Source organism: Gopherus evgoodei, chromosome 4 (assembly GCF_007399415.2).
Source record: "Gopherus evgoodei ecotype Sinaloan lineage chromosome 4, rGopEvg1_v1.p, whole genome shotgun sequence".
Taxonomy (NCBI): Eukaryota; Metazoa; Chordata; order Testudines; family Testudinidae; genus Gopherus; species Gopherus evgoodei.
Window position 1 is genome coordinate 36,303,883 of NC_044325.1, and position 26,035 is coordinate 36,329,917.

The following is a 26,035-nucleotide window of genomic DNA, read 5'->3' on the forward strand; positions in this document are numbered from 1 at the left end:
GCCACTGGAATATTGTTTGTGACACATTCTGGGCATCTCGTTACCAGAAGGCTAGTGACAGACTGAAGAGAGTTTGGAGATGAACATCAAAAAGTATTAAGATACTGGAGGGATGTTATTTCTATAACATTATTTCTGCTAGCAACTGCAGATAAATGATTGGCAAAGGATCCTGCCCAGAGTACTTTAAATTCTAATATCCATGGCAGTTAGTATACTGACTCAATACAGTCAAGGATCACTGGGCATAGCATACATATTCAGGTGTATGTTTGTGTATGTGGAGAGAGAGAAAGAGAGAACAAGGCATTGAGGAGACTTTACCACTGGAGAAGCATCCATTTGGAGTAATGGTTGTTTGAACTTTGAAGGTAACGATTGTGTTACTGTTCACATGTAATTTCCCCTTTTATATGAGAGCCACCTATTGTTGGTGCATCTTACCTGAAAAGCAATAATCCCAATATTTTATTCTACAGTGTGTACAATATGTGCACAATGCAAATAAACTTGATCAAGATTTATTTGCATATAATACATTCTCCTGACCTTCTACCGTTGTCACTCTTGTCCTTCCCACACCCCTTTTTGTTTCTTATCCCTTGCTGTTCTGTGTCTAGGTAAGCTTATCGTGACAGAGCTATGTTTCTGGTTTTTAGTGTGCTATGCACATTCTTTAGGATTTAGGGGTAACTCTGTTCTTAATTCTTATAACATACATGTACAGTACAGGAGTTACAATTTCTAATGCACCATTATAGTAAGAGGTCCCGATAATCAAAACTGAGATATTAGCACTGTTGAGAAGAAAAGCTTTGTTTTTAGACATGTGCTAAATAGGGACACAGTTGGTGGTATAGATGCGAATGGTATTTCTGGAACACTTAGCTTGTAGAAGGTAAAGGAGAGAACCTCAGTGCTATAGTTGTGGATGAGCATTCTTTAAAGCAGGATTTTATAAAGAAAGTAACATTCTGACATATTGAGCTTCTGAATGTTAACTGTCCGGGAGATGGTGCTTTAAAAATGTAATTTGAGAATATTCAACATAATATTAACATGGAGTTAGTTGTTGCATAGGAAACTTTTGTCCTTATAACTTGTATAGTGTAGGTAAAACTTCTAAATCTAAAGCACTGTGACTTTCAAATGATATTTTTTACTTTTAGATGTGACTTTGTTTATGAAACTTTCTGGATTAACATTTGGAAACTGAAGTCCTCTGTGTATCAACAAGATAAGCAGAGACCATACAAATTTTAGACTATGACTCACCACTGGGCCTAACTTCTGATTGAGGCTATATGGAGAGTAGTTCAGTCTTAAGCTTATTAAATCTTTGGCCTCTGTTTGACGCTGTCAACAAGAGTGCCAGTAGGGTGGGTTTTTATGTCCCAGTGTCTTGTCTTTCAGCTAATCTCTACATCTCTCCCCATGTCCAGTTTCTCTAGCCAAATCTGCTTCATTCTCTGCATTTCTATATTCTGTCCTTTCCTCTTCTGTCTCCTAAAATCCTTATTATTCCTTAGCCATCTTTCACCTTCTGTAATCTTCTCCTCTGACCAGCCCTGTTACACAGCCACCTTTTCATGCTGAAATGGAATAATGGGATCAGATCTGTATCCTGTTTTATGTAGGATGACAGACTAGATGCTTAGAAAGATCTCTTCTGGCTTTTAAGATCTATGAAATAATTGTCCTTTCCAATGCTATGTTTGCTCTGTGAGTTCTTTCACTGCCCTCACTCACACTTGAATCAAGCATCTTGTACTTTCCTTCAGGATCCTGTATGAGTCCGTTCTGCCTACAGTACCTCTCGTGTCTCATTCTCAGACCCAATCCTTCTTTTTCTGTTAAGTTCCCCCCTTCCCTCCACCACTGCAAGAAGCTAAAGCATATTAGTGTTAGGTTATGTGATGAGGGGTTTCTCTGCTCTTGTTGAATGCTAGTGTGTGGACTGGAGTTTAGGACTTTATAGTTGCCATTTAGGTCCCAGTGTTACTGAACTGTTGCCACTCCATAAATACCAACTTTATCCTTTGGTTGGAGTGGTTTTCTTGATGCACGTAAGTGCAGAATGATGTGACCTATAGTTTTGTCTCCACTTCATACCTTAGATGTTCTGCAGAGTTATCCATCTCTAATAGCACATTAAGTCTTTTCTCTTTGGAAAACTTTTATTTATTGAGATGCTTAGTTTTATATCCAAATTTATAATCCCCACAAAAATCAAAGGTACTGTTTTTTTCAGCTGTCTCTTACAACATATCTCAGGCTCAATTTTTTTGCTGTGCTTTCCAAAGGGCAAACTCACTCAACAGGAAACCTCTGCTTCATATGCTAATAACACAAATATAAAACGTTGAGGGCATTCTAGGATGTCTCTTCTGATTCTTGTTCTATCAGTAGATACAGTGAGAATAAGAAATGTAGATAAACTGAATTGTGTTTTTTTGTAACTAAGAGTTAATTTTAAATGTTGCCCATTGGCCAGTGTGAATAAGTATGAGGAAATAAAAACTTTTTTAATGACAAGTAATAGCTCTCTTGTCTCCAATCTGATTTTTAAAAAGTGTTGGCTCAAATTATGGTCTGTGATGATCATGCTCTTTTGAAATCCATGCACAATTAAGCCTGCCTCTTAGAAGTCAATGGCAACACCCCAAGGCCCTTGGTGTTCTGTAGGATAGATAATGATGCTTCAGTTTCTGTTCTTCTCTCAGAAGACACAAGTCACCTAATGATCATGGTATGATCTATCATCAGTGAGAAAAAGAAGTTGCTGTTGAGGAGAGATTTTAGCTATGATCATAGTAACTTGGTTTGTTAATGATAGTAGTCTTTCACTGAATAAAGTTTGCAATTTAATGGGAACCAAGAGTCTTTGAGAATGACTTATAATTGAATGGCCCTCCTGGAAACAAGGGAAGCTCTGACTTCTGCTTGTATGATGTGATGGTATATCCAAGATAGTACTTCTTAATAATGATCTCAAAGGCCATGTCTAGTCTGAAGATGTCTAGCTAATTGCTGCCTTTCTTTCTGTGAGGTAGACAGCTATTACTATCCCTGCTACAGTAGGAGAAACTCAGACAGAAGTGAAATTACTTGTCCAAAATCACATGCTGAATCATTGGTAGAGCTGGGATAGAACAATGAATTCTTGTTTTCTTTTCTGCACCATGCAGCCTTTCCTGTAAATCAGAATTTTCATGTTTGCATAGCTCAAAGAGAACAGAGGGTAGACAGTTCAATCTGGGTTTATTTATATTTTATGTTGAGACATAAAATAATCCACGTTTGAAGGAAGCCAATTCAGGAGATTGTAGTGTTCAACATTCTACTTTGCTAGTTTTATGATGTGCATGAGAAGCAATGATATCACATTAAGGCTGCGAAAATAAGAACTGAACAGTCAGGAAATCTTAAACTGATATTCTCTGCTGTTAGCTGTGTCCTGTGGTAGACTGGTTCATATTTTGATCTTTACAAAGAAGTAACTGAACTGTCTTTGGCCCTCTGCGTGTAGCATTTTCTATTGCTGTTTTTCTTGTCAAACGTTAGTCCTGTCATGATGATTAATATGTACCACAAAATAGATGCTATGCACAGTGGGCGAACTAATGTTGCAGGAGAAACCTCTGCTTTTAGATTTTCCTTATTTGGCGTTTTTGTTTTCTTGACTCTAATATGACATTAATGGTATTTTGAAGGCAGCAAATCTTACGTGTGTATCATGTAAACAATAGAATGTCCTGGAAAGTACTTATTCTTAGACATCTGAATGACTTTAACAAATACAGTATTGTCTGAAAGCAGCTTGCTTTGTTTCTGAAACAAAAACTTCCATAAGAGTAATTCCTCCCATACCCCCAATATGGACTGTAAACCTTATCTATGTTCTGTAGCTTCAGTTTTAAATTGAAACAGTCAGCTGGAGATGCAGTTGTTCTTCATTGTGTTTTGATTATGAAATATTTGCTTTATGTTCAGAAATGTTGTATATACCTTTTGGATCAGACTTGTCCATGTTTTTCTGTATGTATTTCTTGTAACTTCACACCCAGACTATCAAACTACTGACATTTTGTAAGTCACTGATCTGCAAATAGATTGTCTCTCATGAAATGTAGTTGGCTTTGCCTTGTCTAACTTTTTCTTACATACATGCAGAGTGTAGATAATGAGAATCAAATGTTTTTCATTTTCCCTACCTCCCTTTTGTACAGTGCAGTCTGGGACTAACCGAACTTTGGGGCTTGACAGAAAGTGTTAGAACAACATTTTGTCCATTTTGATCGCCGGCTTATGATTGACCCTTTTTGCTGAGTATATTCTTGACATAACTGTTCTGTATTGAAGTGTAAGAGGAAGATAATTTTTTTAAAAATTGTAAAATGTTCATTTGGTAACCTGTTCCAAACCTGAATTTGTGACAGTTTGACACAATTTTTTTTCTCTCCTTCCACTTAAAAAAGCTATTAAGGTACACCTTGGATAAACAAGGTCTGCAGCGGGTGAGGATCATAGCTAGTGATAACATGTGGGAGCCAATTTCCTTTTTCATGATGTTCGACTGTGAACTCCATCAAGTGGTCGATATCATAGGGTAAGTCACTTTTTTTTTTTTTTTAAATGAAGCTGCTTTCTTAGTAACCTGCTCTGATCATGTATTTCCACTGGTTGCTCATATATAACTTAAGAGGTAGCGTTTGCTGGGAGCTTTGGCTTTGCTCAGTGCTCACCGAAGGTTTGATACCTTAACCTTTCTTGCTAAATAATGTACTTTGTCAGTTGTAGGGAGGCGATCATTAGAGCTTTGTGTTCTAGCCTGGTTCCTTTCAAATTCCACCTGAGTTTTCCACCTGAGCGGACTTAGCCTTAAAATCTGCTGGCACTTGCTTGCCAAATCAATTCAATCATAGATCCAGGCCCCCTCTCTGCCCAGCCCTGCCTATTTTGGGGATGCTTGGAACTCCTACAGTTGGTGCACAAAACATGCTTTGACGCTGCCCTCTTTCAAATATTCTGCTATGACTGGTTTCCCCTAGGGTCTACGTTGGCAAAAACTGTCATAGACTATAGGGTGAATTGAGCCTTATGACTTCATCTGTGATTCAACTAGCAATGCTTGATTCAATTAATCTGAGTCTCGTTACTGGTTTAGGTTAGGAAGGCAGGGTTTGTTCATGTGGAGGCCGATACAACCATCGGACGGGAAGATATGGTTTTTCTAGTTGAGTTTCAATGGACACCAATGTATTGTCTCAGAAGCAGAAAATTAAAATTAACTACAGACCTGTATTTATTCTCCAGCACTGGCAAAGATACACTCTAGGATATTTGGAGGACGGGGGAAGTTCTATGGCCTAGGCTGTACAGGCAGTCAGACTAGATTATCACAATGGTTCCTTCTGGCCTTAGTATCTATGAATCATCTAACAAGTGAAGATGTAAAACTACTGTAAAAAGGGTTAAAATTGTCAGCATGTGTTCATCTTACTAGGAACCTCTGGCAGTGCCTTTTCTTTTTAAGCTTGATGTTACTGTTGACTTACTCAAGCTGCCATTCCTAGAAGACAAATAACTCTGTTTTTAATATAGTGTCTTTGGAAATAAAGGCATCAAATGTTTCTTAGTAGCTATGAATTTAAAATACATTATTGTGAAAGTGGCTATGGGTGGAATTGGCAGCTTGAGGCTCATGTTAACAAACTTGTTGTTCTGAGAGTATATAAGGTTGAATAAATACAGTACATCATTTCAGGAAAGTCCGCTTTCCTAGCACTTCTATCTAGGTTGGGTTAAAGTGGATTAGATAATCAAGATGAGAAAGTTGGAGGGTGGTAAGAAACAAAAAAAGACTATTATCCTAGTTAAACTTTCTCACAGGGATGATACTGCATAATTAAGACTTCAGGTTTTGTGCAAATAAGCCAATTTTGTAAAGCCTCCTCAGAATAGAATTTTTCAGACTATTTTATGACTAAATATTCCCTAGCAATGTTTTGCACAATATTGTGTTAGTGCATGGAAGTCAAAAAGTAAAATAAGCTAGTCAATTTTCTGTCCAATAGTGAGAAGTGCAAAAGGCCAGCAGCATAAATAGTGTATCTGGAAAATCTAGTTTAATTTTTGTTCACTGTAGATTACTGTTAGTTCCACCTCCTGCTATGAGAAATTTATTTCCTAACAATGATTTTTTTTTTTTACCTTGTTGCTCTAACTGGGATTTAATTTAGTTCTCTCATGCAAAACTTCTGCCACTCACAGGACTATTTTTATATGGGAGTGCTACTAGTCCATGGCCTACTATACAAAGATATATTTAATGTTAAAATGCTTGGTAATATATAGACATGTATTATAGTAGAATTTAGGTACCTTGGTCATGGATCCATGACCCCATTGTGCTAGGCACTGTGCAAACACAGAGAAAAAAGATTGTCCCAGTGTTTCTTGAAAAATGCAGCACTCAAAACATTGCTCCTTCTTGTCTGAAAGTGGTGTGTTTTTTGTTTTTTTGCTTTTTTTATGGAAGGGGGCAATGAAAATACTACTTAGCCAGTGGCTGTGGAATGGGGAATGAATGTCAAAAGCAAGAGCAGTTTCCCTCCTTCATTAAAAACATGATGCCATTAGTATCAGTCTTTTTTACTTCTGTGTAGCCTTTTCAAAACTCATTCCTTCTGCTAGTACTTCATGCTGGCTTGTTAATTTCCCATTGTCCTACATCCTATGCACTGGCCTTGTCCTATCTCTTCCCTCCGCATACTTTCCATTCCTTCTACAATGCATCTGCTAAAATAATATCTTCAGACAATTCTTACCATCTCTCCCCTTAGTGGAATTTTGCAGTGCCCTTTTCTCTTTGGCATTGAGCTAACATTTGAGCTTACATTCAGAATTCTCTGGAACTCCATTCCTATCTACCTCTCACTACCTGCTCTCCATCCAAGCTTCTCTCTTTCTCTCCATTGCCCATTCCTGCTACCATACTTCCTCTTCTTCCATATGTTTGGAACAGCTTCCCTGTTAAGGTGTCTCTAGTTCTTTGCTCTTGTAAAATAAGTCCTAAAATCTTACCTATTCTGTTGAAGCATCCCAGCTATATACGGATCACTCCTAACTTTAGCTTGTAGGGCTCAAATTCTCTGCAGCTATCCAGAGATAGGGAGAAGCTGGGAAGGAGGAGATATATCAGGGAACCAATTATGATGTTCTAACACTTTAACCTAGTGGTCCCCAAACTTTGAGGTGTGGCCCCCTGAGACAGAGCGAGGGCACAGCAGGACCTGGGCCAGCCTCCATAAGGGTCAGGGAGGAAGCACCACCCAGCCTGCTTTGCCTCCAGCTCTGCTCTGACTCTGCTTCCGGCCCCAGCCTGAGCCTCCAACCATGGCCTGGCCATGGCTTCCACTCCTGGCCCCTGGCTGTGGCCCCAGCCTCGGCCCCCTTACCCGTCTGTGCTCTTCTCACCTCTCCTCCCAGGAGCTGTGGCACCCCATCCGGCCCTGGCTTCGGGGTGTGTGCACAGACACGGGTAAGGGGAGGTGTGACTGAAAAGTTTGGAGACCACTGCTTTAACTAGTTTTATACACTCCACAGCACCTAAGCCCCACCACACACTGGTCTGCTAGCTTGGGGTATCTGCAGAGCAGCATGCTGTGGCCGTGTCCCCTGTGTTGGAGCATGCTCGGGGTGGTGGGGGTGGCATAGGAACCAGCTGTTCTAGCTCTAAGGCTGTTGGAAAATCTGCAGAAGAGATGGGAACAGCTTGCTCTCCTGAGGAAGTTGGCAGATGTGAAGAATCTGGCCTTTTGCTCTCTGTGAAAGGAACTTGTTCTTTTCCACAATGCACCTCTTGCTGTGTGCCATATTCCTTATTTGTCAGGTCAATGTAGCTGAGTTGCTTAGGTGGAAAGGATAACTTAAAAGAAGATTGCAACCCAGTCTAGTGTCCTCATAAGTTTTAAAGTAGTGATTGATTCAGCAGACTGAGGGCATATCGAAGGGCTATAAGTTTTTCTGATGGTGAATGCTTATTGATGGTGAATGCTTATTTAGATGTTTAAAAATGTACTCTTTAAAAACTGATGCTTGGCAGTGTGAGTGAATCAGCTAATTACTGTCGCTATAAAAAGTCAGCCTATGGGCAGGGCCGGTGCTTCCATTTAGGCGACCTAGGCGGTCGCCTAGGGTGCCAGGATTTGGGAGGGTGGCATTTTGCGGCCCTCGGTGGCAATTCGGCGGCGGGGAGTCCTTCCATGCTCCATGTCTTCGGCGGCAATTCTGCGGCGGGGCATCCTTCCACGCTCCAGGTCTTCGGTGGCAGTTCTGTGGTGGGTCCTTCACTCGCTCCGGGACCTGCCACTGAAGTGCCCTGAAGACCGGGAGCACGGAAGGCCCCCCCCTCCACTGCAGAATTGCCGCCGAACGGGAGTGCGGAAGGACCCCTGTCTAGGGCGCCAAAAACCCTGGCGCTGCTCCTGCCTATGGGGTAATGAGGCTTGAGTGTGGCTTACTCTATGTGGAGTCCTTTAGATCTTAATAAAAGAAACCAAAGCACCTGAGGTACAGGTAGTGTCTGAAGAGCAGAGAGTTCATGATTATTGCTCATTCACTGGCATCTAGGCGGGTGGGGGGGAAATGACCCACTCACTTTTGGTGAGACTGTTCCACTTAAGCACAAGCTAACGGAACAGAGGGGGGTGGGGGAGCGTTGTGTCTGACAGGATGTGGGCTGGAAGTGGAGCAAAGCTGCTCATAAATATGTTCTGAAAATGATTGCCCTTTTTGCAAGACCCAGTTTCAGCTACTTCTTTAACGTTAACGCTTTGTTGATGTCCTCCTCTTATCCATTTTCTTCCCTTACCTTTAGTGCTCTCCTCTCATTCCCTTTATTTGATTAATCCAGTTTCCATATTCCACCTCTTATTTATTTTTACACTTACACCCACCCCTTGGTCTTTGTAGTTAAAACCAATACTCAGACTTGTGTTTTATTACTGCATTCCTGCGTGATCTTGAGCAACTCACTTTGCATCTCCGCCCCACCCCCTTCTGTGAAATGTGGATAGTATCTACCAGGGGTGCTGAGTAATAATTAATGTTTGTAAAGCATTTTGAGAGCCTTCAAGAGAGAGGGGCATAGAAGTGCACATTTACTCCCTCTCTGCTTTACATCTGTCTCTACAAACTATGCTTTTCATCTAATCACTGAAGCATCAAAGTTAATATTTTAGTCACTTACATTTTTGCTTCCAAACCAAAAAGAGTTGAATGTGTATACAGTAAACCTAACAGCAGAGAGATGAATATTCAACATATTTATTAGCACTGTATTATGCCTTTATTAGCTTAGTAAAGCTATATGTGAATGCGTACTGTACTGAGAGGTGGTCCATACTCTTCTTTCCTTCCCTTGCCCACAGCAAGGTTCCTTCTGCCTCTATATCAGACTAATATTAAGGACCTTTCTCTGACCTCTATCTATAGAATTTATGGTTTTGTTTTCAGCGTGTAGTTAAGTTGACTTCCTTGTTGGTTACTTTTTATCTGAGGGGAAACTAAAAATGCCCCTTATTGCCTGAAAGAAAGCCTTTGAAACAGTTGTAAGATGAAATTGCGTTAGTCAATCAGTGGTAACCAAACCAATGTGAGCACAAAAGATCTTTGATGAGAACAAGTATCTCCATTAGGAGTAGGAAAGATCTGTCAAAGAGAAATAAGCAGAGCTCCTATCATATTCTGTACTTAACCTCAGTTTATTGCAGCTGCTCCAAACTTTCAATGCTTTTTCTTTTGGCTTTAACAACATACTTGCTGAAAATCCAAAGGTTTGGTTTCTGAGGAAAGAGTACAAGCGTAAGCATAAATTGCTTGACTAAGGGGAGATCTCACTTTATGTACATGGCTTTGAAGATACCCAGTGCTAAGCATTATTATTAATCCACAAGTATGTGAAAGTCATAAAAACCCAGGAGAGGATTTATTTAGGGTGGTACAAGGTGGTATAATTAGCAGCAATGAGATAAAAGTATTAGGGCACTAATGCTGAATATCAGGAAAAAATGTGCACACCGAGATATGGAATAAAAAGCCTGATTTGCATTTGATATTTAAAACTAGACTTGCTAAAGCATCAGAATACATTATAAGGAAGAATCCTTCATTGGCACAGATGAGGCTAAATTATTAAATATTGTAGCTCTGTTCTGGATCTAACTACTGTAGTATGATTCTCTGAAGTGAAATCCACAGTGATTTTTTTTTTTTTTTTTTTTTTTTTTTTTTTTTTTGGCACCAGTCATTTTGTTTGTCCTTGGAGCTAATAATTGAATGTGTATTGAGTTCTCCTGCTTTTCTTGTGTTAAGTGATGTCCTTTTTTGAAATACTATCCAGGGCTCATTATCCTGGAACAAGAACAGTGCCTAATGCCTTAGCAACTCAGAAGAAACTATGGGCTTCGGAAGACTATAGCACTTTCAATGATGAAGTGGGTGCAGGCTGCTGGGCTCGGATCCTGAACCAGAACTATGTGAATGGAAATATGACCTCGTAAGTCTTTCATGCAGTCAGTTATTTTCATAACTTCAGCATACTGTCATGGTTACAAGGCTATCTGTACTTCTCTGGTCTCTTTGAGTGCACCCGTCAGGTGTAAGGCCTAGGGAGTCCTAACTTGAAATACCCTAGCGAGTACCTGCATCTTCCATCTAGTTCTGCTGAACAACTCCCTTTACACTCCTCCCTAATCCCTTTGAGAGATTTTTCTGTTTTAAGTCTTCCACAGTTCTTTTCTTTTGATTTTTCTGGTTCCCGGGCCTTTTCCTGTCCTGACTAGAGGCAGGTGCAAACTGTTTTGTGGGAAAGTCTGTTCTGAAAAACAATAAAACCAAAAAAGTTGGAAATTTTCAGACAAAATGAAATTTAGGGTGGTGGTGAGGTGGAAGAGGTTGGATTGATCAAAAGGTTTTGTTCAGATTTCAACACTTTACATTTAAAAAAAAAGTTTATAATATAAATATTGAAATGAGAAGGAATCTGAAAATGAAAAACCAATTTTTGGTTCCTAAAATTTCAAAACATTCCATTTTTGATGTCGAAATGCTTCATGGTGGTTATGAAATGGAAATTGGTCAAAATCTACCTTATCTTTTGAAATGATTCACTGTCGATGAATTGGCATGTTCAGACAGTAAAACAATCCACTGGAAGATTCCCAGTCTGCTGTAGTTATGGCATGGTCTCTAAAAAGCTCTCAAGTATTTGCTGAGTAGTGTCTTATCTTGAGTCATTCTTTTTCCCTTTCTGCTTGTTTTTTCCTTACAGTCCTCTATTAAACTACACCAACATATTCATACAGTAAACATCCCAATAACCACATCAACACACAATAGTCATCAATGTAAGCCAGATGTGGAGCTGCTTATAATACCTGAATAGTAAACTCATGTTGGCCTTTCTATGGCCTTGCTGCCTGCCTTTGGACTGAAATTTGCTGTAGTTCCTGTCGGCCAAGTTGGAGCTCTTGAAAATTTAAATAGAACAAGTTTGCGTAGTGTACAAAGCAAAAAGTTTTCTTCTGAGCATCTTTTTTGTTGACCTTTTTAGGACCCCTTTTTAAAAATTCAGGTGCACAGTGGCACACAGTTATTATGACCACTTGTGGGAATTAGGTACTGGCACATACCAGGGGGTACTAAAAGAATAACTATTGTTTGCCTGCAGCAGTGACTAGATATGTATGCCATCACAAATGGGGGGCCGTAATTTGATACCTGCAAATGTGCCAATATGAGAACAAGACCTAGGATTTTTTTATTAACAAGCTCTCTTGATTTTAGGTTTTCTTTAATTTTTTCAAAAGTAGTTGATCAGACTAATGCTTGTTTGGTGTACTGAGAACTTTTCCTTTAATGATTGAGGCTCCTTGAGAGGACAATGTGGGGTAAAGGTTGTGCTGCTGCTGCCCGTTTTGTGTGTGTAAAAAGAGTTCAGTCCACAAGGTACTTCATTTAGTTCCTTTCACTAGTGCTTAAAACCATATTACAACCTTAAAAGTTCTTCATATATAAACCCCAGGTGTTTGACTTTTCCTCTTCAAATTTCCCAAAGACATGATGTGATGAATTGAGCAAATATCATAAATTGATAAACGGTTGCTTTAATTAAGGGCTCCACTGCAACTGAGGTTAGAATGTGCAAGTTCCAGATACTAAGGATCTTGCAATACTTTGCTAGTCAGGTTAGTCTTGCAAGTCTTCCTAAACTTTCTTTAGGTGCACAAGTATAGAAACACAGATACCTTCAGAGCTGCCACATTCTGTAATTCCCACCACTGCAAATATGTAATATATCTGCCAAAGGAAGTAGCTTCATTGGAATGTTTAGTTTATGCAGACACACAGGGGTGTTCAATCTCAGCACTATCAGAGATATTTTGTTAAGTTCTCTGCACTCAAAACTATTGTGACTTTAAAAACAAAATTATTTTCCAGCACCATTGCTTGGAATTTAGTGGCTAGTTATTATGAAGATTTGCCATTTGGTCGAGATGGATTAATGACAGCGCAAGAGCCATGGAGTGGCTATTATGCAGTGGAAGGTCCCATCTGGATCACAGGTAAATAAAAAGTTCAGATAGTCCTACAAAAGTATAGACAAAATACTCTGGGGTTTTTTTATGCTAAATTAAACTAATGCAACGTCCTCTATTTTTGGTGTTTTAATAATTTTTCTTTTATGCTCACTTTTTATTGGATACAGTACTTTTATTGAACATTCTTACTTTCTTAGCAATTGAAAGACTCTCCGTTAGTCATTTTAACTAGAATGGGGGCAGGAAGAAATCCTTACAGGGAATGAGATCTGGTTCTCTGATCTGACTTGTGCAACACATACAAGAATCACATCAATGTAGTTCATGCTCCCATTATTAAAGATCTCTGTTTTCATTGCAAATGACTGTTTTTTGGGTTTTGTAACATTTTGTGTTTCTTAAAAAAAAAAAAAAAGGGCTTTGAGCTAAAATCTCTGTAAAAGCTAGGACTCGATGCCTGATTTTTATTTTTCTATTTTATCTCCAAAATATCTGGGTACTTGAGTTTTGAGAGGGAGGAAAAGAAAACAAACAGAACATAGGAGTACTCCAGTTCTGTGATGGTTGAGATTGTAAACCATCACTTTTACTGTCTGTATAATATATAAAAATTTATGTGTGTATGTATATATATATATATATATATATATATATATATATATATATATATAATCCATCTCCAGTGGCCGCCCTCTGGTCCATCCATAACCTTTTCTTGTCTCTGCAGAGTTGGTCACCAGATCAGGTGCCCTGCCCCTTCCTGTATGTGGCAGGATCATGTGAAGTTCCCCTATATTGTATCTTCTGCTATTCATCTTCAGACAGAAAAAAGTATCACGTAGCAAGGGGTTCAGACACAAGAATTAGCTATATCCACCTTCTTGATTCTTTGGTCTCTTTCCAATTAACTAGCCATAAGTAATGCCTTGTAAATTATATAGAGATCTCTCTCAAAGTAAAGTGTATGGTTGTAAAACCAGTGGCATCAAATCTACAAAATGGTAGCAGGATGACCTTTCTGGAATGAATGCTGACGTTTTGTTTTTGGTTTCTTTTCACTGTTGCACAGCACATACAACTCAGTTTACCCACCCTGGCTGGCATTACCTGCAGGTGGATGGACGTTTAGAACACGGTGGCAGCTATGTAGCTCTGACCGATGGCCTAGGCAACCTTACTATCATCATTGAAACTATGGTAATGTTCTCCAATAACCAACAAAGGGTACATCCAGACTACCCGCTGGATCGGCATGTAGTGATTGATCTATCGGGGATCGATATATCGCGTCTTGTCCAGACGCGATATATCAATCCCCGAACGTGCTTCCGTCGACTCCGGAACTCCATCAGGGCGATTGGTGGTATCGGAGTCGAGGGGGGAGCCGTGGCCGTTGATCCCGCGCCGTGAGGATGGGAGGTAAGTTGAAAAAAGATACGATGACTTCAGCTGCGCTATTCCCGAAGCTGAAGTTGCATATCTTACATAGACAGTCCTGTGTGTGTCTCTCCCTCCCACCCCCCCGCCAGCCGTGTAGACCAGGCCAAAGCAGTAGATGGAGATTTAGGATGATTTTTCTGAAAAAAAATTGTCTTGCAGAAACTCATTATGTACGTGTCGCTTGCACCTTTGCCAGGGAGACTACCATATTAACAAAGGCATCAATTAAATTAACTTAATGTGGAAGATAAATATGTATGCTCATGCATGTATTTAATGTACAGTTCATGAAATAAACCATAGCATTAAACTGCTTTTACTTTCAATACTTTTACTTCTCTGTTTGTTGCTGTTCTGTCCTCCCATCCCCCAATATTCACCCAGCAAACTGTGTGTAAAATTAATTTTTGCACTGATTTTTCACCTGTTTTTTAAAATTTTGTAATAAACCCTGAAATTCCCAGGCAGATTTACATAAATTAAAAACTGAAAATGAAGGGCCTTGGTCATGTGGTATTGTTAGTTCCTTGATTGAGTAGGCATAATATTTTAAAATCAGGTAGAGGGCTTTGAATATCCCAGGAAAAGGTAGAAAGTTTATAGTGAGAGGGAACAACAGATGAAGCAGGACTAGGGGATATTAGAATTTTTTAAGCTTTTTTTTTTTTGTTTTTCTTTTTTTCCCCCTTCTTTCTGGGCCACATGCATAGTCTTGCAAGAAGTATCAGAGCCAAGATTTCTTCTTCGAGTGCTGTCCCTGTGGGTGCTCCACTCTAGGTGACGGTGCGTCCCGGTGCTGTTGATCGGAGATTTTTGGTAGCAGTGCCTGGTTGGGGCACACGCACCCAGATGGTATCTCCCGTCTAGTTGGAATCTTCCTGAGTGCGTGCGCCCCACACCCTCCTCAGTTCCTTCTCAACCGTCCTCGGCTGAAGACGGGATTCGGGGCAGTGCTACCTTCTCTTCCCTGATCTCTATAGGAAACAGTAACAAAGAACATAGGAATAATTATTAATTACTTCTCAGTTCTTTCCCTTCCTTTAGTATAGTTACATAGTTAGTTACTTAGTTTAAAAAAACAAAAAAAAAACCTCTTGTCTCCCATTTAGACACTCTCCTCGGCCATTTCTAACTCATAATGCCAGGACTTTCAGGTTTCAAAAGATGCATCTCCAGGACTCCGTGCCACACTCAGATGGCCTCTCTCATTGTGTGAAGTGCCTCGGGGACACCCACATCCCAGCGAAGTGCCTTCACTGTGCGAGCCTCAAGTCAAGAGCTCGTTGTGACAGGGATCTGCGCCTCAAGATCATTAGGATGGAAAAATCCCTGCAGCCGCTGTCGGAGACGGGAAAGGTAGAACCCGCTCCCACACGCTCCCCAGCCAGATCTGAACTGGTGGGGAGCGTTGCTTCACTCTCCCTGGAGCGGAGGCAAGAAGCTAAGCAGTCTCTCAAACGAGACTCTAACAAGGGTAGAGGGTCTCCAGCAAGATCTCTACCCCCTGTGCTGACAACACAAAAGATAGCTGCTTCAGCCTCTTCAAATGCCTCAGCAACCGCTCTGACAGAACTTAGAGGCAGGGACCAGACCTCCCGCGCTAGGAAGGCACCTGTTGATTCGGTCCCCTCAGCGCCGCAAACGACTGCGGCGCGGACAACTCACTCCTCTTCAGGACCGGTACCTGCAGCGTGTTTGGCTCCGGCACCCAAAACAGCTTCAGTACTCACAGCCTGGTCAGTTTCAGCACCAAAAGCGGCCGCGGTCCCGCCAGCGCGCTCTGCCTCAGCCACGGAAATAGCTGCAGTTCTGACAGCACGATCAGCCTCGGCACCGCGAAGAGGGTCGGCACCCAGCCACTCATCTGCCCGCGCACCAGCAGCAGACCCCCTGCAGGGCACCTCTAGGCTCAACACAGCAGGACACTCTCTGCCACTCTCTTCTACTAAAGAACTAGAGCAGAGGGCAGGCTTAGATCAACCTAAAGAGCAGGAACAACAGCTTCTCACTCAAAGTGACCTTCTAATGCCACCTGAGCCTCACTCTCCGCTCCTAGACACAGGACTCCTTTCTTGACCTGCCACTTTCTCCACCTGAACTGGCTTTCACCAACGGTGACCTTGAGCTACAGCAGCAAGCGGAGTTCTCCCCTCCTGCTTCTCCTCCACAGGCACCTTTACCACCTCAGGTCACGGCTCCAGCCCAGTAGCCTCAGTTTCCCTACGTTGCCCCCCCCCCCCCGGTGGGCGATGCCTGGGTTCCACCTCCACAGAGCGTTGACACTGTAAACAATTTCAAGAACTTTTCAGGAGAGTTGCACTCAGTCAGGATATCCCCTTAGAAGAGGTTCAGGAGAATCAGCACAAACTCCTCAAAATTCTTCAACTGTCTACGCCCTCGAAAATCGCGCTCCCTATAAATGAAGCACTCATGGAGCCAGCTGACACCCTCTGGCAAACCCCAGCTTCTCTAGTACCAACTTGTAAGAAGATCGAACATAAATACTACGTTCCTGCAAAGGACACAGACTTCCTATTTTCTCATCCACCACCGAACTCTCTTGTCATTGATGCAGTTACACAGCGAACTAAACAGTCACAATATCGACCAACCCCACAAGACAAGGACCTTAGATGCCTTGATGTCCTGAGCGGCAAGGTTTATACATCCTCTACACTGCAATTCAGGATTGCAAACTATTCTGCTCTCCTCGCCAGCTATGATTTTGATAATTGTAATAAGCTTCTCGAATTTGCCTCATACATCCCAGAGGACAGAAGAGCAGACTTCAAATCAATCCTGTCTGAGAGACAACTGATCTCCAGAACGGTCCTACAGGTGTCCTTAGACACGGCGGACACAGCATCCCGTACCATTGCAACTGCTGTGGTTATGCGGATCCTCATGGCTTTCTGCGTCAGGCATTCCTAAAGAGCTCCAGACCAAAGTGGAGGACCTCCCCTTTGATAAGGACAAACTCTTTTTGAAAAAAACTGAACTCCTCCACACCATGAAAGATTCGAGAGCGACACTGCGTACCCTGGGCATTCACCCATCACTTCCCAGGAGACAACGATACCAACCATACTAAAGACCACGCACACATCAGTACTATCACCCTCAATCCAGACCATATGACACAACTAGGAATCGTACTAGACCTCCCAAACGCAGACAAAATCAAAATCAAGCCACCACCTTCCGTCCACCAGGCAATAAACAAAAGTTTTGAAGCTTTGGTTGAGGGTCTGCACGACAACCCCTTGATTCCACCACTTACTTATCCATTTGGCCACCGCCTCCAGTATTTCCAACATGCTTGGCAGCGGATTACACAGGACCGTTGGGTCCTCGAAATAGTTCGGACCGGTTACTCCATCCCGTTCATATCCTACCCTTTCCCCTTCCCCTCCCTCTTCAGGGACCCCTCTCACGAACAGTTACTTCGCACAGAAGTGGCACACCTTCTGCAAATAGGTGCAGTGGAACCTGTGCCGACGCAACATCAAGGGACAGGGTTCTACTCCCATTATTTTCTAACGCAGAAGAAAACCGGGGGATAGAGGCCTATACTAGACCTACGCCGACTGAACAAATTTGTGAGGACACAAAGATTCAAGATGGTCACATTGGGCACAATAATACCTGCATTGGATCAAGGGGACTCGTTCACAGCCCTCGACCTACAAGATGCTTACTTCCATATATCAATACATCCAGCTCACGGATGCTTCCTACGATTCACAGTCGGTCAGGATCACTTCCAATACAGAGTTCTCCCTTTCGGACTCTCCACAGCTCCAAGAGTTTTTTCCAAGACCCTAGCCGGGGTTGTGGCTCACCTCTGCAAACACGGGGTCACACTTTCCCCTACCTGGACGATTGCCTCATCAGAGGTGACTCCTATGGTGAGACACTTCAAGCCGCGCTCTTCGCCATCTCCATTTTTCACAGCCTAGGCCTCCAAATAAACATTCATAAATCTACCCTGATACCTACGCAACAGATCGAATTCATTGGAGCTCATCTGGACTCAACCCAGAGCAGGGCCTCACTCCCATACAACAGATTCCTCGCTATCACGCAGCTCATACGTACGCTCTCTATTCGTCCCAGGATGCAAGCAAGAATCTGCCTACAGCTCCTTGGTCCCATGGCAACTACCACCCCTGTGGTTCAACACGCCAGGCTACATATGAGATGCCTCCAGGGCTGGCTCAACTCCAGTTTCAAACCCAGCAGACATCCCTTAGGGATGCTGTTAACTCCTCCACCTCATGTTATAACTTCCCTACAATGGTGGACAAGTCCAGAAAACCTCTGCACAGGGGGGGTTTCCTTCCAGCAACGATCCCCAACGCTCATGCTTACCACAGACGCTTCCCTGATTGGTTGGGGAGTGCATCTAGGGGAACACAGGGCACAAGGCCGGTGGTCTGCATCAGAGACACATCTGCACATAAATCTCTTAGAGCTCAGAGCAGTGAGGAGAGCATGCCTTCACTTTCTTCCCCTCATAAAGAACAAATACCTGCGAGTCTTAACAGACAACATAGCATGTTTGTATTACATAAACAGACAAGGAGGAGCCCGATCACATTTCCTCTGCATGGAAGCCATTCGACTATGGAATTGGTGCATACGACATCGAATACAGATCATCGCTTCCTACCTACCAGGCTGTCACAACACGACTGCCGACGCACTCAGCAGACACTTCTTGATGGAACACGAATGGGAACTGCACCCCGCAGTACTCCAACAGCTCTTTTCCCACTGGGGCATGCCATCCATAGATCTCTTCGCCACGACCCGAAACTGGAAATGCCCTCTGTTTTGCCACTGGGCGGGACTTGGGACTGCATCCTTAGGGGATGCATTCCTCATCCCATGGAACAACTGCCTCCTGTATGCCTTCCCACCTATCCCTCTACTACACAGGGTTCTTCGGAAGATTGCGGACGACAAGGCCCAGGTCATCCTTATTGCCCCGGCTTGGCCGAGACAGACTTGGTACCCCTACCTTCTCCGCATGTTCTCCCATCACCCATGGGCTCTCCCCAATAGACCAGACCTCTTTTTTTACCAGGACAGCGGACGAGTCCTTCACCCCCAGCTCCAAAAACTCCACCTCACAGCCTGGTTCCTTCATGGTTCCAAACCCATGAACTAGCCTGTTCCGAGCAGGTCCAACATGTCCTCTTGCACAGTAGGAGAGACTCCACTCGTAAAACCTACCTTCAGAAGTGGAGACGTTTCGCTCTTTGGTGCTCGCATAAACATTTAGCACCCAATAATGTGACCCTCCCTAACATTCTAGACTACCTCCTGAAACTAAAACCCAACGGACTCTCGATCAGCTCCATCAAAGTGCACCTGGCGGTGCTTACCACCTTCCATGACCTATTGGATGGGTACTCACTCTTTACACACTCCACCATTAAACGCTTTCTCACTGGCTTGCAGAATCTTTACCCTGAAATTCATCCAACAGTGGCTACATGGAATCTTAACCTCGTTCTTCATGCCCTCATGAAACCTCCATTTGAGCCGTTGGCTACCTCCTCTCACCTCCATATGTCCATGAAGGTGGCTTTCCTAGTTGCCATAACATCAGCGAGGAGAGTTGGTGAAATGAGTGCCCTCATGGCCCACCCTCTCTACACAATCTTCTCCAAAGATAAAGTCACTTTGAGACCACATCCTAAATTTCTTCCTAAGGTGATGTCAACCGTCCACCTCAACCAACCTATATACTTACCTACTTTCTATCCCAAACCTCACAAAACTCTGCAGGACGCAACCCTGCATACTCTCGACGTGAGGAGAGCAATTGCCTTTTATTTAGAACGGACTAAACCATTTCGCAAGTCTCCACGACTCTTCGTTTCCATTGCCGAAAGATCAAAGGGCACGGCTATCTCTAAACAACGTCTATCCAGGATCTCTGACTGTATCAGATCCTGTTACCGTGCGAAGAATCTTCAACCGCCCGAAAACATTAGAACTCATTCCCCTAGAGCCATGTCGGCATCCATTGCCTTCTTACACAACGTTCCCAATCCTGATATCTGCAAGGCGGCTTCATGGTCATCTGAACACACGTTTGCAAAACACTATGCTCTCACACAAGACACCACAGCAGACGCAATAGTAGGCCATACAGTACTATCTTCAGTATTCCCTGCCGCATCTCCAAAGTCCCACCAACCTTAGTGGGTACTGCTACACATTCACCTAGAGTGGAGCACCCGCAGGGACAGCACTTGAAGAAGAAGAGAAAGTTACTCACCTTACAGTAACTGAGGTTCTTCAAGACGTGTGTCCCTGTGGGTGCTCCACTCCCTGCCCTCCTGCCCTCTACTTTGGAGTACTAGTATGATGCTCCACGGTAGAGAAGGAACTGAGGAAGGTGTGGGGCGCACGCACTCAGGACGATTCCAACTAGATGGGAGATACCATCTGGGTGCGTGCGCCCCAACCAGGCACTGCTACCGAAAATCTCCGATCGACAGCACCAGGACGCGCTGTCACTTAGAGTGGAGCACCCACAGGGATTTTTTAAATGTGACTTGGGATTTTTGGGCCGAGTTTGAGATACCGTAAAGGGGTCTGATTTCAGAGAGTTCTGAGCAACCCCTCACCCACGAAAATCATGCATGTTTAAGGCATCTCGAATTGGGTACTTCAGAAGATCTTGGCCATCATTTCTGCAGAAATCAAACTACTGTAAGATTTATTATCTGGATGCAGAGTTCATTTAACTTGGTCTCATCTTCACGTAAATCAATTTTGTGTGTGTTTTAGTCCTACTGGTGAAGAGTGTGATCAGTTCTTTCTCCAGCTCCTTAATTGCCTTAGTTCCAGTAGTCTGGCAAGGAGTCCTGCGCATCCTATCACATTGCTGATGTAAGCAGCATCCAAAATAAATATGGACTCTAACTTCCATTACCCCCGAAATAGCAGTGAACTTGGAACCAAAACAATTTACCTGATCCCTTTTGTTACCATTTTGTTAATGTTTATAGCTTTTGGCTCATACTTGGGGATCTTGACTCCCATCGAAATTGGCAAATGACCAATTTCAGTGATGCATGTTCCCATCTGTTCCATTCATTTTCTTTCCAGACTTATCGCCACTCTCAGTGTATCAGGCCTCCACTGCTTCCCTTCATTGTGTTACCTCAGAAAGCAACTTTCTACCTCAAAGGATCCTTTGTAAGTAAATTTTTGTGTGTGTATCATATAAATGTATTCAGGGACATCAGGTTGTTGCATATCGTTTGATATGTGTTCACTGGGCCTGTAACAAAATAAGATGTCACTGTGTAAAGAACTAGCTTTGTGCATGTGAGTGATGTTGGCATCTAAAATCGTAGCCACGTAAAGCATAAGGGACTGACTACTACTGTAAGCTGAAAGTTCTCCTTGAACTTATGTGGTGGAGGCCTATACTTTGGGGGCTGAAAGATGAGCACTCGTGTATTCGCAGAAGAACAATTTGTTACACTACAATCACCTTCACCTACCAAAAACTGATTCTCCCAACTCCAAAAAGCATTCAAAGAATGTTACTGTTTTTTCTTTAATGTTTTCCTGAAAATACTTTCGGTAGTATGGAGAGGAGCACATTTTCCCTTATTTGACTTGGAAATCCACTACTTTCTGCCTCCCTTGTAGGCATATTTAACCCTCACTTAATGGGAACAAATCCTCTTCCTGTGAAATAGTTTGTTTCCTCCTCCTCTAGCTATTCTGCTGAAAAAGAGAGGCCTGTGTTTAAGATAGTCTGGATACCTCTCGGTGGGTGGATGAGTGCAGCTTAGCTGGGAAAAACGTGAGCCATGCTCCAATAGCCACAGTAACTAGTCTGTGTTAAATGGCAGATTTGGGGAGTTACTTATCAGAAGGCGAAAGTGTTTGAACCCTCTTAGGTTTTAATTTCTAGTAGGATTGGTTCCTCTCCCTTCACAGCTGTACAGGCTGAGGCAAGTAGTGCCTCATTCACCCTGGAATAATGGAATAAAAGACTTACAAGCAGCCCTCAATCATGGCTCTTGTAACACAGCTGCCCCTAGTGCCCCAAGTGGTACTGCTCTTATGCCATGTGGCTTACCAGGAAAAATTGTATAAGAGATCCTGTAGGAATAGTGTGCACACCATGTTTCTAACTCTAGATTTTTCTCTTGCTAACTTCACTGTGACTAAATTCAAACTCTAGAATTTTGTTGAATGATTGTGTTTTTAAGTAATAGAACTGTAGTTGCCCTCACATTCTTGTAGCCCTGGGACTCATCAGCTGCATTATTCAGTGGTTCTAATTAGGCCCAGGCACTTGTGACCAAAACTTGTGATAAATTAGTTATCCAGATATGAAATGAATGGGGCAATCTAATCCCAGCTGCTGGAGATAGATGTCTGTATCAGAACCTTCATCACAGTTGGCACTAATTGGCCATCTTGTTAGCATTCTTGACGGAAGCCAAGGATTCAGTGGGCTAATAAGAGTGAATTCCCCTCTTCATAAAAGCTGTTCCTGTGTATTGAGGCAGAGACCCACAGATGTGAGGGAATTGTGAGCTGCCATTGCCCATGCTATACCTGTTCTGTGGATAAGCAGATAATGGTTGTCTCTTGGGCTGTTCACCCAACATGTTTCACTAAAACAGACTTAAATGTCTCTTTAAATCCTCAGTATTTCTAAAGAAGAATCTTATGAAAGTGTTTTTTGTTTTTTTTGTTTCTTCCTAGCATAAAGTGACAATCTTGAAAATGTGGTATACCAAGCTTGGCTTCAAATCTGCAAATTCCACCTTATTCCATCCTCTTCCTCCTGTAAAGGTGGGTTTGTTACTTACTGATCACTGTTAATTCTCCTCAAACTAGGGTGACCAGACAGCAATTGTGAAAAACCATTACAGAGGGTGGGGGGTAATAGGAGCCTATATTAAAAAAAAAAAAAAAGTCCCAAATATCGGGACCGTCCCTATAAAAGTAGAACATCTGGTCGTTCTACTTCAAACCCTTGCCATTTTGTTATTCTGGGTGACTGATGGGGGAATGGAAGAAAACCTGGTTTACAGATAAAAATGATTTTGACACCCCTGATTTGTTCAAAGACTTCTGGCCATTTTGTATTTTATGTATTATGGGTTTAATCCTATCCAGCTTGGTTGTGGAACGTTACATGTATAGGTGCAAGGTAAAAAAGTGGAATTACTTCAGCTTTACCCCGGTGAGAGAAGAGAATTTGGCCGGTTGGGCTTGACGCCACGTGATGTAGGTGTACAATATTCCTTGTGTAATCATGAAGTGCTGAGCAGGATGCTGAGTTCTAGGGACACTGATACTCTTGTTAGTGAGAGCCCTGCTGCATGGCTGCCACATCACTCTTTCATGGTAGCTGGAGTGAATCTTGAGAGAGGAGGATGTAGCTAAGTGATTCATTAGCATAATGATTTACTCGGAAACTCTGTTCTTTCCCCTCGTCTTGCCCCTTTTTACCTTGTACACTTGAGCACTGGAGTAGGTGCACAGTGGACCTGAGCCTTTACTGTTCAGTGTGGCACTTAAACTTGCTTACACCCACCCACTTACACCCAGTCCCTGACACTTGCATTTGTGCTAGACGGCATCAATCTTGCACTCTGTTGCTCAGCAATTTGCAGGGTCAAGGCCTAATATTTCTCTGGCTGGGACCCCCCACATCCCATTTTCACAGCCTCGACCCAATGTCGTCTTCGGGCCCTGCTGCTTCCCTGTGGTGATTTTCTCTCCACACATTTAGAAGTAAAGTGTGGGAAGAGGGACCCCTGTTGCCAGTGAATCTGTTATATCTCAAGTAATGGGAACATGGGAATACAGAGAAGCTTCTGCAGGCTGGGTTCTGATTGCCTCGATAAATACCACTTCTCAAAAAAGCTGTTGCTTAAATTCTGTTGTAAATGAGTGTTTCCAGATGGATCTCTGTACTGCCAACTGCTGCCTCCCCTCTTCAGGGTAGCTCCCTGGTGACTTTCATGCTCAGAAGGGACAAACAGGCTGTGCCTCATTAGCTGGTTTATAGGTAGTTTGCAGTGTTACAGTTCACTGGAAAATGGAGTGAAGTACAGAGTTTGGGGGTAAAGCTCAACATACCTATAGGGAAATTAGACCTGCTGATGCAAGATGGTATGCTTTTGTGTTAACTTGGAAAGTTAAAGGCAATGCTGCAGAATTTTGGGATTCGCTGATGCGATCGCAGTAGCCACCTCTTGCATTTCTTTAGCTTGTGCTTTCTTTCATTACAGGTACATGAAGGGATGTTCAGTTTAAATCTGGATGTGGATGAAGTCTACACGTTAACTACCCTCACGACAGGCCGGAAAGGCACTTACCCAGATCCTCCCCAGTCCAAGCCTTTTCCTTCAAATTACAAGGATGATTTCAACATTCGTAAGTCAACTCTTAATTTCTTACGGTCTGTGCTGTCTGTGAAAGCAAAAGGGCTATGGTGCTTAGAGGAATAATCTGCATTAGTATCCTAGTCTACACTAAAATGTTAAGACGACCCAGTTACATTGCTCAGGGGTGTGAAAAATCCACACTGCTGAGTGACGTTGTTAAGCTGACCTAATCCCTGGTGTAGACAGCACAGATCAGAGGAAGAATTTGTCCTTGACCCAAGCTACTGCCTCTTGGGGGAGGTGGATTACCTATGCCGATGGGAGAACCCCTCTGATCTGAGTAGGTATTGTCTACACTGAAGTGCTACAGCAGTTATGCTGCTGTAGCATTTCAAGTGTAGACAAGCCCTCCAGCTGGTCTGTGAGAGAGTGAAATACATCACAAATAGTATAACCTTCTGGCTGCTACTGACTGTCCTGGAGTAGAAATACTGAATACTTCAAGTGCTGGTTCCTCTGTGTATTCCACTGTGGGTGTGCATGTGTCTGAGACTAGATTTCTGGCAAGTGGTGTCCACTGGTCTGCATCTGCGCAGTTGTTCCCCTTGTGCTCTGTACCAAAGAGTTAGCAGTCCCGACTGACGCCTCTCCAGTTCCTTCTTATGACCACAAGGCCTGAGTCAGAATCCTGCAGTATCTGGAACTGATCCTCTTTGACATTCTTTCCTGTAAATATTTGTTTTTTTATATTGTTAGTTATTGTTAATAGTTTTCATAGTTTGATAAGTAGTTAATTAATTACGACCCTATTCTGGGAAATCCTCTGATTCCAGGGTGTGGGACTTGAATTATGCCCAGGCAGTGAGAATTGCGTCCATTGCCCCCTGCTCCTTTTTGATCAGCAATGACCACCAGAGTTGCCTCTGCTGACTTAGAGAAGCTCCTGTCTCCCCTAAGTGTGGTATAAGCTGCTCCTTTCCTCGCAGAACATGGCAGACATGAGAACTCTGGCTTGGGAAGTCCATGCTGGAACATATTATGAGGCCTCAGTTGGATCCAGTCCAGTGAGATCCATTCTCCTGTACATCAGCCTGATTATTGAGAATTGTGTTTTCTAGTTCGATGTCTGATTCAGAAGCAGTAACAGCTTGAGTGAAGAAACCCTTAATAAGAGACGCTTTAATAAACATCAGAGTGGATTCCTTCCTAGATCTAAGAGAAGGGATCCCTCCCCGATCGTGTCCAGGTTGGATGAGTATTTTTCACCCAGGACACAAGGACTTAGATCCTCGTAAGCTTCATGACCATGATCAAAAGGCACATAAGAGCAAGTTGTCTTCAGCACTGCTCCCCCATCATTTACATTGACCTTTGTACCACTAACACAAAGCCCCAAGAGCCAAAATATTATGAACTGTTGGTACTGGCAATAACCATGCGGTCAGAAATTCTAACACCAGTGATACTGTCACAGCCTAGGAAAGAACCACAGATTGCTAAGAGCTCTATTATGCAGGCTCCGAGGGTGCGGGGCGACAAGACTCAGCCATCTAAGGCTCCAATGTCTAACCCCACACCATGTTGTATTTTTGTCCTCCTGGACTC

The 26,035-nt window shown here is 42.8% G+C and overlaps 1 protein-coding gene across 2 annotated transcripts in view; it reads left to right on the forward strand.

Moving 5' to 3' along the window:
* The window catches only part of GALC (galactosylceramidase), a 67,185-nt gene that overhangs the window by 20,364 nt on the left and 20,786 nt on the right, over nucleotides 1-26,035 (forward strand). For both annotated transcript variants that reach the window (XM_030558975.1, XM_030558974.1), the window contains 7 exons: nucleotides 4,479-4,609; nucleotides 10,406-10,561; nucleotides 12,505-12,629; nucleotides 13,675-13,802; nucleotides 21,174-21,263; nucleotides 22,797-22,886; nucleotides 24,335-24,479. In XM_030558975.1, the coding sequence (XP_030414835.1) occupies nucleotides 4,479-4,609; nucleotides 10,406-10,561; nucleotides 12,505-12,629; nucleotides 13,675-13,802; nucleotides 21,174-21,263; nucleotides 22,797-22,886; nucleotides 24,335-24,479 (865 nt within the window). The remainder of the gene's footprint in view (nucleotides 1-4,478; nucleotides 4,610-10,405; nucleotides 10,562-12,504; nucleotides 12,630-13,674; nucleotides 13,803-21,173; nucleotides 21,264-22,796; nucleotides 22,887-24,334; nucleotides 24,480-26,035) is intronic.